Source organism: Haliaeetus leucocephalus, unplaced genomic scaffold, assembly GCF_000737465.1.
Source record: "Haliaeetus leucocephalus isolate CR32 unplaced genomic scaffold, Haliaeetus_leucocephalus-4.0 Scaffold21, whole genome shotgun sequence".
NCBI lineage: Eukaryota > Metazoa > Chordata > Aves > Accipitriformes > Accipitridae > Haliaeetus > Haliaeetus leucocephalus.
In genome coordinates, this window is record NW_010972457.1 from 2,555,748 (window position 1) to 2,568,033 (window position 12,286).

Here is a 12,286-nt window from a genome sequence, read left to right on the forward strand (position 1 = left end):
TGTGAGGATGAACGAGCACTAGCAAAGGTTGTCCAGAGAGGCTGCAGAATCTCCATCCTTGGAGATATACAAAAGCCATCTGGACATGGTCCTGGGCTACTGGCTCTAGATGGCCCTGCTTGAGCAAGGGAGCGGGACCAGATCATCTTCAGAGGTCCCTTCCAACCTCAACCATTCTGTGATTCTGTGTCTCACAGACCATGCCTACTGGCATAGAGACCGTAACTTCAGATAATTCAGGCAGCCTAAATGCTGACCCAGCAATGTAATCTTGCTTCATGTCTCTGCTGCATTCTGTAACTTTCTAGCAGATTTGGTAATGCTTGTTCATTTTTTCCCCTTCCCTTTCCTTTCTTTCTCATTCAAGGAAAATGTGGGAATATTTTTAATTTGAGGAAAGTATTCTTTAGACATTTCTGCTTCACTGCAGTATAGCTGGCAGGTTCTGCTCTGCTTCATAGGTACTATTTCATAGGAAATGTCAAAGGCCTGCATTTTGTATTATAAAATAATTTCCACAAAACCATAAGCTTAAAATGCCTCCTGCATAGTTTTGGACTTGCTCCATGTCTCTTGCAGCTAAAGATGTGGAACCTAGCTGCCTGCTCAGCAAATGCCAAAGGGCATATGCCTATAAACTTCCTGAAGCTCAACACAACACAACACATGCTATCTCAAGCTAAGATGAAGCAATGTAGACAAGAGATGCCAAAAAAGGGAAAGCCAACATCCAAAACAGCATGTCCAACAACCTCCTGCCTTCAGACTCAAAAGTAAAGCAGTAAGCTGGCTTCTCCTGGTCAGCAATTAGTAATATTTGTATTCTTCAGTTCAAGGAAATGCCTACAGGCTACTCCTTACTGTATGAACACAGTTATTTTAAAATTAAAAACAGTACTATTAGGAGTACATGGTCCCCTTAACTACAATTTTTTTCAGAATGCTGCTATTACGGTTTATTACCATATATTTCTATGGCCTGGCTATAGAAAGAGTCTCCAGACAACTCCAAAATTGATAGCTTTTCCTGATACTGGAACTGACAGTCCTTAGCACACATTTGAGTACACTCACCTTTATCTTGTCATCTGTTTCCATAGTGGCTTGAAGTCTCCCATTCACACTGAATACACAGAAGAGGCCATTTTCATAATATATGACACAATGGCCTTCCCTTGAAGCTTGAATAAGTTTTGGTCTCAGGCAGTTTTCAGGACCTGTTTCAGGACCTTCCAATGTCCTCAGTAGATCTCCATTCATAGAATGTATGAGACACGGTCCTTCTAACAAGACAGAATAAAATCTCTAGTTATTGATTTACACGCTCATTTAAAGACATCATATATCAAATAATAAGTAATGACTTCTACTTAGGTAATCACTATTATAATACATTCTAATGATTTTTACCATGCTTAAGCGGACTTTAAGGGTGTCAGAGAGTAAAATGAACAGCTTATCCCTTAAAAGCTTTGTATTAAGGTATTTTAGAGCACCTATCAAAACTAGTTAGAGACCTAACAATTTCTTCTGTAGGTTTTCTTTTAAAACTGGTAGCAGCTAATTTTCAGAGCACAAAAATAAATGTACTGAATTCTAAAATGAGATTTTCAAAATACGAAGACACACAGAGGTAAGCGTAATGAATGTACATACGCAGGTACTCTAAAAGTATATATTCTCATATTAAGATTTTAACCCATACATGATCCACTAAATATTTGCTTTTTGATGTATTTGGAAAAATACCCAATTTTCATGTAAGCCACAAGTGTTCACATGCGTAAAACAGAAACACATACAGGTGCATATGGTGAGTACACCCAACTTTGAAAAAGCGTCTCAAAGTAGGTACTTTGGAAACACTAAAGCAGAAGGATCCTAATTCTAAGAAATTTCCAGTTTAAAAATAATTGTGGACCAGCAAATAGGAAAATGATAAACAATATCCATAGAATCAACACCATTCTTTATCATTTGCCTGCCAAAATCAAATCTTTGAGAACACAAATGGGGCATATTACAGGCTTTGTAGCTAAGCTCAAAGAGCCTGAACAGAATCACTATAAAATTTAGTTGGTAGTTTATATAGACCCTTCATCAAACAAACAAGACAGCACATTCTCTTTCTCCTGAAACTAATTTTTGCTTCCCTTTCTGAGAAGTTATGCATAACAAATATTCTTCACCGTCCTGGCAGCGAAGAGCTGTATCCAACTGTATGCTATATGCAGTTACACACTGGATAAACAAACAAAAAGAAACAGTGATCAGTAAGCTATAATAGGGAAACTGATGAGGTTGCTGCTTCTTGTAAATGTCTGAATAATCCTCCATTTTAACGTGTTTAAAAAGAGTTTTCAAATTCCATAGCAACTAAAAAAAAGGTTAGAAATAAAGCTACCATAAACTTAATAAATTCTGCCACCTGAGACTATATTCCTTTTTGCATTAGGATTATAGCTTCATGAACAGAAAGAAATGACAACAGCTACCTTACCTTTTGAACCACTTATTACCAGGCCAAGTTCAGCACAAATGGTAGCACAGGTGATCTCATAGTCATGTCCTGTCAAAATAGCTCGAGGAGTTGCAAAATCACCTTCAATAAAAAAAAATAACAGCAATCCTTGGTTACAATCTGTTTCTAAAATTGCTGCTTTCAAACACTGAAGCACCTTCAGTTTCCTTGCTCTTTGAGTTCATGTTCCTTACAAATCACTTCTATGCTACTGTTTGCATATGGTTGTTCTGTACTCATATCTATATAGGACAGCAGCAGTATACTACAGGAATTCAGCCTGCACACAGATTCACATTCTCCCCTCCCTCTGTCTCCCTCTCCATTTTTTTTTTTTTTTGGTGGAGGAAGATATTTAAGTCAATTACTACCTTTTCCTATAACAGGCATAAGTAAACACAAGTGTCACCATGACAGGTACTGAGAGAAAACACCTACAGTGCCCAAAGATGAAGCAAAACATCCATTGTCCGATTTTATTTTAACCTAGTAAGTGTTGAAACCTGAGCCTGACGTCTAGTTCCTTTTAAGATGTGGAGCTGGGACCGTAATCAATAGGAATTTCAGATGAGTTCAGAAAATCAAAATACCCAAACCCAACATTAATTACCATTGGTCCTATGAGACATCTCCCTGCAACAAGAACAAATAAAACTGGGGGTTTTTTTAAATTCTCTTTGTAATCAAACATATATGGATACCATAAATAAAAAGAAATTGTACAACTGGCACATTTAAAGGGGAAAAAAAAATTATTCTCCAGGTCAAGACAAAGAAAAGGTAAGCAAATGCTATAAAGCTCTTTAAATAGTTTTGTAACATCACTCACGGGTCATTTGCTGGATCACCCTCTTCAAGAATGCTAGCATTTCATGGAAATCACAATCTTATTTCTGTACTACCATATGATTAGTTCATTCATAGCATTTTACAAAGCATATAAACTCTAAAGAATGTATTTGGGGCAATGTTATCATGTAGTTTCAAAAAGGATTAGATGAGTTTTTAAGCAGCAGGGAGTGGTTTTACTTCACAATAAATGATGATATGTGAGATATGAACGAGGCAGTAAAGCAGTAGTAAAATCAAACTTTTTCTACTGCAAAAACAGGAGATGGTTTTGCAAAGAGACACAGTAGTAATAGGGCCAACTGACTCCATTGGTTACTACGGTAGCATCATTCAAATTACATTTGGGGTTGTAACTTTTCAAAAGATAAAACCAGCATAATGTCATTAGTTTGTCCCTGTAGAGCCTTAACAGTACTAGCAATACTGGTACTGGGTCTTATTAGAAATTATGGAAATACACTAAAACAGGTAGCTACCCAGACCCTGCATGTGTACAGTGAGAGACTTCTGTGGAAAAGAAGTGTAGATCTGGGCTTGCATAAATAAAAGCTTGGCTTACTCTCCGTATTTTACATTTTTACTCAGACCATTTGCACCACCTCCCAGAGTGCCTGTGTAGCTGGCACATTCAAATGGCTTTTTAGAAAAGGTCATAATCTATGACAAAGTATCAAATCAAGGATTTTGACCTTTCAAAATTTTATTTATTCTGCAGTTACTGTTATAATCTATAATTTATATCCACAATACAAAATCTTGAAAAGTAAATAAATCTGTTTCTTCTTAGATATATACATATACACTAAATACATACATGTAAATATACACACACACCCATACACATGTATGTTATCAACATTTTAAATCTGAAAATGCGTTGGAGCAACTTGCTGAATTGTCCCTAATCTCTTAATAAATAATCATTAAAAGCTATTGCTTTTGTTTCATATAATGTTTGGCAAAGCACACTCAAACCCAGGAAGTATGGCAGACAGTTCAGAAGCGAAGGAAAAACTCCCAACAAATTAGAAGCATAAGGGTAGACTTAATGACCTCTAGGTGCTTCTCGGGTGGCTGATCCTACAAATGCTCACAAACCTTTTAGAGAAAGTTTGCTCTGTTGAACTTCCCTCACCTAACATGGGGCAGGAACCTTCGAAGATTCATAAATGAACATTGTGTAGACAAGCCACAAATTTGCAGCTCTAGGGGAAAACGTAACAGCAACCATAACAGCCTTATTATCCAGTAACAATTTAATTTTGTTGACACAATTCTTTCTCCCTGTTGTCCCCAAGCCATAAAACAGGAGGCAGCTTTGTGCATTTAAAGCTCTTGTTAGTTTGTTTTCTTTTAAATGAGCTGCCTACATTAGGAAAATTCTATAATTCTGGTTTTATTGCTTTATTTTGCTTTCTTTTCCTTTCAGAAATGGCATTTAACACATAGTTGCATAGATCAGCAAGGAATTAATCTTATTATACACTATACATGTTAATGAAACTTTTGAAATCAGAGAAGTTTTAAATGTGCAATGTTGTAGTAGAGATAATTAATATAAGATGTTGGAGTTAGAAGGACCTGTAAGAAGCAATGTCTGAATGAATTATTAGGAGGCATAGATAAACAAAATCCTTATAGTAAACTTACTGCTTACAGCAACTACATTACTGTAGGCTTCACCTACTTTAGGCTGTCAGTAACTATATATGTAAAATGTAGGAGACAAGATTCTTAAAACAAGAAGTAGAAACTGAGCATATATGTTTATCACAGTCCACAGAAAGGTAAAATTACATAAGTAATGCTCAGTCTTTTTAGAATTGGTACTGGACTTCAAACATAATAGAGCATAAATCTACAGGTGGCAGGATCAGTGTTCATAAATTATATCGACTGTTTACTAAATTACATTTGTTCTAAAGAAACTCTTTACTGCAAAAAAGAAATAGAAGAAATCTGAATAGTATCTTTAAAGAAATTAGGACTTGAATAAATACTGTAAAAGAGGAGTCCTGTGAAAAGTCAGGCTGACTCCTTTGATAAGAATGTCAAGTATTTAGGGGTTTCCAAGCCTCTGATTTTCCAAATAATGGGGTCAACTTAAAAGCTGGTCGTAGAGCAGAACAGATTTCTTTAAAAGCTTTTAAACTGTTATTGCTTCAGAAGATTGTCATGGTTTTCAATAATGCAAAGAGAAAATTTTATTTTGTTGCTGGTTTAAGGGGCACCACTTCAAACTTCTCTAAATTGTTTTAGGGGAACCAGCTTGCAGACCTTTTGAAAAGCTGGGGAAGTGACTTCAAAGGGAAAAGAGTCTTTGTCCGCTAAGCAGGTTTACGACCACTGATGCAAACCCTAACTAAGGACTGAAAAGAATACTCAGTGCATCTTTATGGAGATTCTTAAGGAAGATGAACAAGTCAAATGAAATTAAAGATAGTTCAAATCCTAGCACTAATAACCAAGACACACCAGTTTTACAGATGTGCTTTTCTGAGCATAGTACATAATAATATCCTTAGTGTACACATTGCTGGATTGCTACTTGAAGTTGAATGCTGTAAGAATCTTAATACCACGCTCACTTTGCAACAAATGTCATCAATGATTTATTTAAGTCACAGGAGGTATACAGAAAGTTATTTTCCAGTAATGGACATAATACTTTACCTTTGCGGTAATCATTCAAATTATTTCAAAAGAACTCTCCTCCATTTAAGTAAATAATTTCTGCAAAGCTGTTTTCCCACAGAAAATAGCATAAAATATCACTCTTCCTTAAGTGACTAAAGTACATTTTAAATCATAAAATTCAGGCTTCAGAAGATAAAAGAAGAGCACATGATATCATGTCAGCTTATGGCGATATTTCAGTGAAAAAACGTTAGGCGTTTGGAAACTACGTTTAAAAAGGAACAGCAGGATTATAGCAAAGTCGAAACTTTCTTCTAGTTTAATGACATCCAGAAAAAGATATGCCTTCATGGTTAACAAGAAATTGGTTTGTATTGCTGGGTCTTTCTCTGCTATTTTTCAGCTTTGGTGATGTTACAAAACAAAACAGGATCATGACATTTTAAATCCATCAGTAAAGTTCTAAAATGACCACTTTCTACACTTTCAGCACTAAGCTGTAAGAGCTGAGCCAAATGTAGGAACTTATTTAAAGAAAAGTATCTCCCTAAAAAGAAATCAAACTAGAGATAGATTGAAAAACTTATCTTACAATGAAATACACGAGATATTCTTCCTACTATTTCTGGGTGAGATAATATTATGCAACACATTAAAATATAAAGTATTTGAGTATGCTCCTTTTCATGTTTTATGCTGAGAAGACAGTTAATTATGATAAGTCACAGACAGCCAAACAGTCATTTCTAAATTATTATTCTATGATTGCAGAGGCTGTAGGGCACTTTTAAATGGCAAATTAATTATGTGATTTTATGTCAATATAAAATCTGAATTAAATGAAGCATCAGTTAATCTAACTATCTTTTTACCTACTTCTTGCAAAAACAAGTGACCGAGTACTTTCTCAGAAAGAGACATCAACCAAAACAAATTATATATATAAGAAAAGTCTTCTAAAAATAGTTTGACAGATTTCACAATTTTGAAGTTGCTTCACATGATAAAAATTGAGGAAAACAATAAAAGGTTTGACATCAATTTGAGAAGTACAAATGCACTTACAGAATATATGACATTTGGACAAAAGTGCTTTCAGCAAAATGTAAGTAAATCAAGAAAACTAATTTGCTGCTAGGCTTCTATGTTGATTATATAGCAAGTTTCAGAGTTTAATTACATCAAAGTGATGACTGTCAAATATTATATAAACTCTGTATATTAACATTATTTACAGATCACACACAGTGAACACTTAAATAACAGCCAACTGGTTAAAAACCCATTTCATTGGAGCAGAAAGGCTAGCTCTTTGATGGATATGAGATCTTACTAAAGTGATACCACACAATTTGAATAATCTTTCCTTTGTAAATATGCATTTTTATGTAACAATGTAATCTTTCCACATTATATAGGAACTTCATTGTTGTCTGGTTCTTCACATGACACTCCATCAGCACTTCCTCTAATTCTTTCAAACTACTTCCCATCTGTTCAGACTTTTTCTACAACAGAAAGTACAACCTTATGCCTAGATGCAAGTTTTGTTTTCGCAAAAACCACTTCAACCGTACATTTTCTGAAAAAGGAACAATATCTTTGAACAACATATCATTCTATCCTGAAGCAAAATCTAAAAACATAAAACACAGAAGATGCTATATAGTGCTGTTATGTTTCTTCAGTAAAGAAAAAAAAATTGGATTTATCTTGTAGAATTCATTTCAGCAAATATAACACAGGAAAGCCTTACTGCACTCCTTCCCGCAGTCACACTGTGCAACAAGTGACTAACATTTATTCAGTACTAATAAGAGATTTTTCATACACATCGTGTCAAGAGAATGGGTTCACCATGATTTCCAAAATAAACACAGTAAAGAAAAAGATTTAACAGGCCTTCATGAATTGGATATTACAATTCAGAAGTCAGTAATCGCCAGCCTCTTAATTCCTACACCATGTGCAATGCGAAGCTTTCTGGAACAAGTTCACCCTTACTGGGGATTCATCTGCTAGAAGTCCTGGAAGTCATTCAGCAGGACTCCTCCCACTGAATACAGACCTTTTTGAAGCTCCTGAAAAGTATCTGCAGGTGAATATTCAGGGTCAGCGTACACTAATATTTTAATATTTGCACCATCCCGACTTCATAAACTGCTACTTAAATATCAGCTTTGAAGTTTTAAAACACTGTCACTTTTGTTTGAGAATGTTCTAAAACAGCTTTATGAAGGGGCTTTTTTTGTTTATGCTAAAAAAAAAAAATTAAAAAAAAAAATCTATTTTCTTCCTCTCTTGTGGTTTATACTTACAACTATTCCATTACTTGGTGAGTCCAAGAAAAAAAAAAACAACAAACCTCAACAGAAAAGGAAAAAAACCCATCAAGCAATTATTCCAGTCAGAAATAGCACCTACTGCAGAATTGCTGTAAGATAAAAGACATCTTACAACATGCTAAAACTGACCAGTAGTTGAAATTTATATAGTATTTCATACCTCATGCAAAAAATAATCTGAGATGAGAGGTTTCATATGAGAATTCAGCTCAATTCAGCAGGTTGGGTTTCTTTTTTCTGTTAAAATACTATATTAAAATAACTTTGTTTAAAATAAGAAAAATCACTGCAAAATAATACTGTTCCATAACAGCACGTATAAAAGTCTGTGCTTTAGCTATCTGATTGCTTCTTTAAAGTTAATTTCAAACCAATGCACCAATAGTGCATTGCACTAGATAGATGCTTACCACCTTTTCATATCGATGTAACTGGGAATACTGATGGCATACTCCAAATTTAGAGCATACATAAATTAGCTGTTTTTTTAAAAGTAACTGTTTTAAAACAGATACTTTTTCAATGAAACAGACCATAATTCTAATTACATATGGTATTCTTGCACTCAGCGGAGTAATGCTTATCTCTGTGATGCTAGTGTTAATAGAATTTAGATCCAGAAACATTTACAAAATAATTTTCTACCTGAGTCAGGATTGTTGTATTGACCAAATAATTTTTGCAACATTTAAGTTGGTAAGTTTATTCCATTATTTCTCCTGCATTACTCTCTTGTCTTACATGGTATAGACTTTGAACTGAATGGTTATTTTTCCCAGCAACCAAACAAGGTAAATAAATGTGATATATTAGTCCATCATCCCACCACTATGCATATGGTGCACATTAAGGTTGTATTCATTTACCATATGAATATAATTCCTTTTACCACATCAACTATTAGTTACAAGTTGTAAATATAGCATTGTTTTTCCTGGAACTCAAAGGTCTGCATTACATCATGAAGCACTAAATATCCTTATCCTTCTGGAGAATTTCATGCATATAGTTTTAGTGACACCTGAAGCTGTATACTGCCAAAAAAGCAGCATCCAAACTCTTTCTCTGTTTCCAGTCTCAAAATACATACTGCCTTCACTTGCGTCTGGATTGTGCCTCAAAACTTGCTCTACAATGTTATTTGCAATTACCTACTCTGACAAATCCTGAAACACAATCTCCCTTAGCCAGTTGAAAACGAGGATGATCCAGATGCTGCACTTAACACTATAGGACATACTTTTAGCCAAAACAAATATTTATAGCACACAAACTTACATGCTCGTCAGTACCAAATCACTATGACTATTTAAATGCTTTCTGAAGCATCAGTGAATGCTACTGCAAGTTCTTTTCAATGCAGACCATGTCCTCATATCTATCTATGACATGCCTTTCTTGTCATTGTATAAATATAAAATGATATTGCTTAGGCAGCGTCACTGCAGATTTCCAGATATACCAGAATTTATCCACCTGTTATACCTCATCTTCTTTCAGTTTAAATATTCAGAGGCTAGAACCTTCATTTATATGTGATATCTAGAGTACTTGGAGGAATGAGGCCTCAACCTCCTTGAGGTATCAAAGTGTTACAGTTTAGAAAAGAAATGACAGTGACCTTTTGTAGCTGTATAATTTAAGGCTCTGTTCTAGATTAATGCAAATAGTCTCAGTACTTGCTGCACTGGCTACAACGGTGCCCTAGGAAGATACAGGGAATTGTATGACCACTTACAGCATCAGGCCCTCTGTCCATTAAGCTTTCATGAGGCTTTCAAGACTAACATCAAATATTGCAATAAATGTTAGGTAGAACAATATTTAGGGGTTGCTACCCTTTTCAAAACATGTTACAGATACTTTTCTAAGCTTTGTGGGTCTTCTCTATGAAATAAATTTTACTGAATTTGACTTACAAGAGGAATAGAAAAATTTAATATTGCACTTGCTAAAGCTCTAGTAAAAAATAAAAAAGTATTCCATCTCTTTTTACAGTCGCACTTAACAAAACACTCCTGACCTATTTCGATTTCAGTTCATACGTTAACCTTAAATTCACATTGTATTTTCTCATTATAACTTTAATAAAAAGGATAAAAAATTATACTACAAATGAAATCAATTTTTTTTTGCACCAAATATGTGAAAATACATATAATTTAAATATTTTACTAGGCAGTGCTTTGGAGTCAGTCCCAAGATCAGCTTTCAACTCAGTGCCAGCAGATGGTGCCAAAGGATTCTTTCTTTATATACAATAGTGTGCTACTTGTCCAGCCATTTTTGAGAAACAAAGAATATTTGTTATGTCTGCAGTTAAACAGTGTTAAAATAATACTGAATTATTTACTGGCTTTTTGTGAAGAAGGACTCACACAATAATATAATGTGTGCAGGGGTAAAAAATAGAAGTGCTACTGAACACCGAAAGGAGCACATGCAGACTGTTTTTAAACTCTCAGTGCTGTACTATCACAGAGCAACACTCTTTTAACAGACTGACTACAGTGAACGGCATCTATCGCCTTAATAACTGCAGCAATTCCAAACATATTTTAGTATTTGGAGGCTCTGCAAATTTTAGCTGTTACGGTAGACCAGCACTTGACAGACATTAACAATAATAGCAGAATCTCCATTACTAACTAACATGATTACTGATTCATGGACATTTTGATACCCCTACTACGTAGCATGATAAATGCAAGAGGGAACATGGACAGATAAGATTTTTACAACTACTTCCTAATTAATTTTTTAAGAAAAGAAGCTGTTATGCAAACTACTTCCAAGATTGTATTTGGCGGGGGGGGGGGAATAATCATTAAAATTCTAAATAAATATTTATCCTATAAATGTTCTTTAGAAATGTGGAACCTTATCTTCTCTATTATCATTGGTTTTGAAACTGAAGATAAAAGTCAAGATCATGCAGAAACTTGGGAACCAAGATGCAGATTAATTCAAGATGAGGATAAGGATGCGGGAAGAAGGCACAGAGGGTCTTTTGCTACTAAGTTAACAGCAGACATATAACCTGCTTGAAATCAGTGTGTACAGAGGCAAGCACGTACGCAAATCTTCATAGAATTCAGGTTTAAAGGATCAGTGTGTCTAAATACACAGAAATTTTTACCTATGACATTATACTTTAATCAACCAACACAAAGATGCTCATCAGGTCATATTTTCAAAGTTTTAATCAAATACATTATCCACTTCAATTAATTATCAAGCACTCACTTATAAAAATGTTATATTTTCAAACTGAAGAATGTGCGTAGCAGTTGATGAAATACAAATGTTTTATCTTTTGCTATGATTACTAATACAATTAAAAATAATGATTTCTCTAGTCTCAAGACCATAGCTTTAATTTAATAATAATGTTAATTGATAAAAAGTCTTTCAGGTATTCAAATACTTATTTCGGAATTATAGCTATAAAAAAAAATCAAACAAACAAAATACAGGGTTTTTTAAAAGTAGCTTGGATAGCAGCTAGACTGTTCTTCGGCAAGACAGGAAACTGGTGATTAAATTTTGAATCCTTTGGGAGATTTCATATTTTAGAAATTGAAAAAATTATGTATTTTAAAAATTTGTATTTGAAGAAGATATTCTACATGTTAGCAATAGTAAAGGCGTTCAATGAATCCTCTCAATTAAATCTCAGTTAAATAGAGTAATTGTTTTGCTAAAGTACGAAATCACATGCTTCATTCACACGTGCCCTGCTACACAGCTACACTACTAAGAGCATTTAATTTCTCTAACACACTTCAGAAAACCTGAATATAGTACCCTCTAAAAATATAAAACTACGCAATGAAAGCACCCCCATAATCCTCAGGATGCAAATGTGATACATACAGAAAGTAACATTTTCTAGTTTTATGAGCTAACATAAAGGAGGTAATATAATTTG

General features: G+C 34.4%; 1 protein-coding gene across 1 annotated transcript in view; it reads right to left on the bottom strand.

Annotated features, from left to right (window-relative positions):
* LRBA (LPS-responsive vesicle trafficking, beach and anchor containing) overlaps window positions 1-12,286 on the bottom strand; it is a 431,397-nt gene that overhangs the window by 10,363 nt on the left and 408,748 nt on the right. Inside the window, exons 55-56 of the mRNA XM_010576372.1 lie at window positions 2,501-2,602; window positions 1,075-1,283 (exon numbers count right to left, since the gene is read on the bottom strand). Coding sequence (XP_010574674.1) covers window positions 1,075-1,283; window positions 2,501-2,602 — 311 coding nt within the window. The remainder of the gene's footprint in view (window positions 1-1,074; window positions 1,284-2,500; window positions 2,603-12,286) is intronic.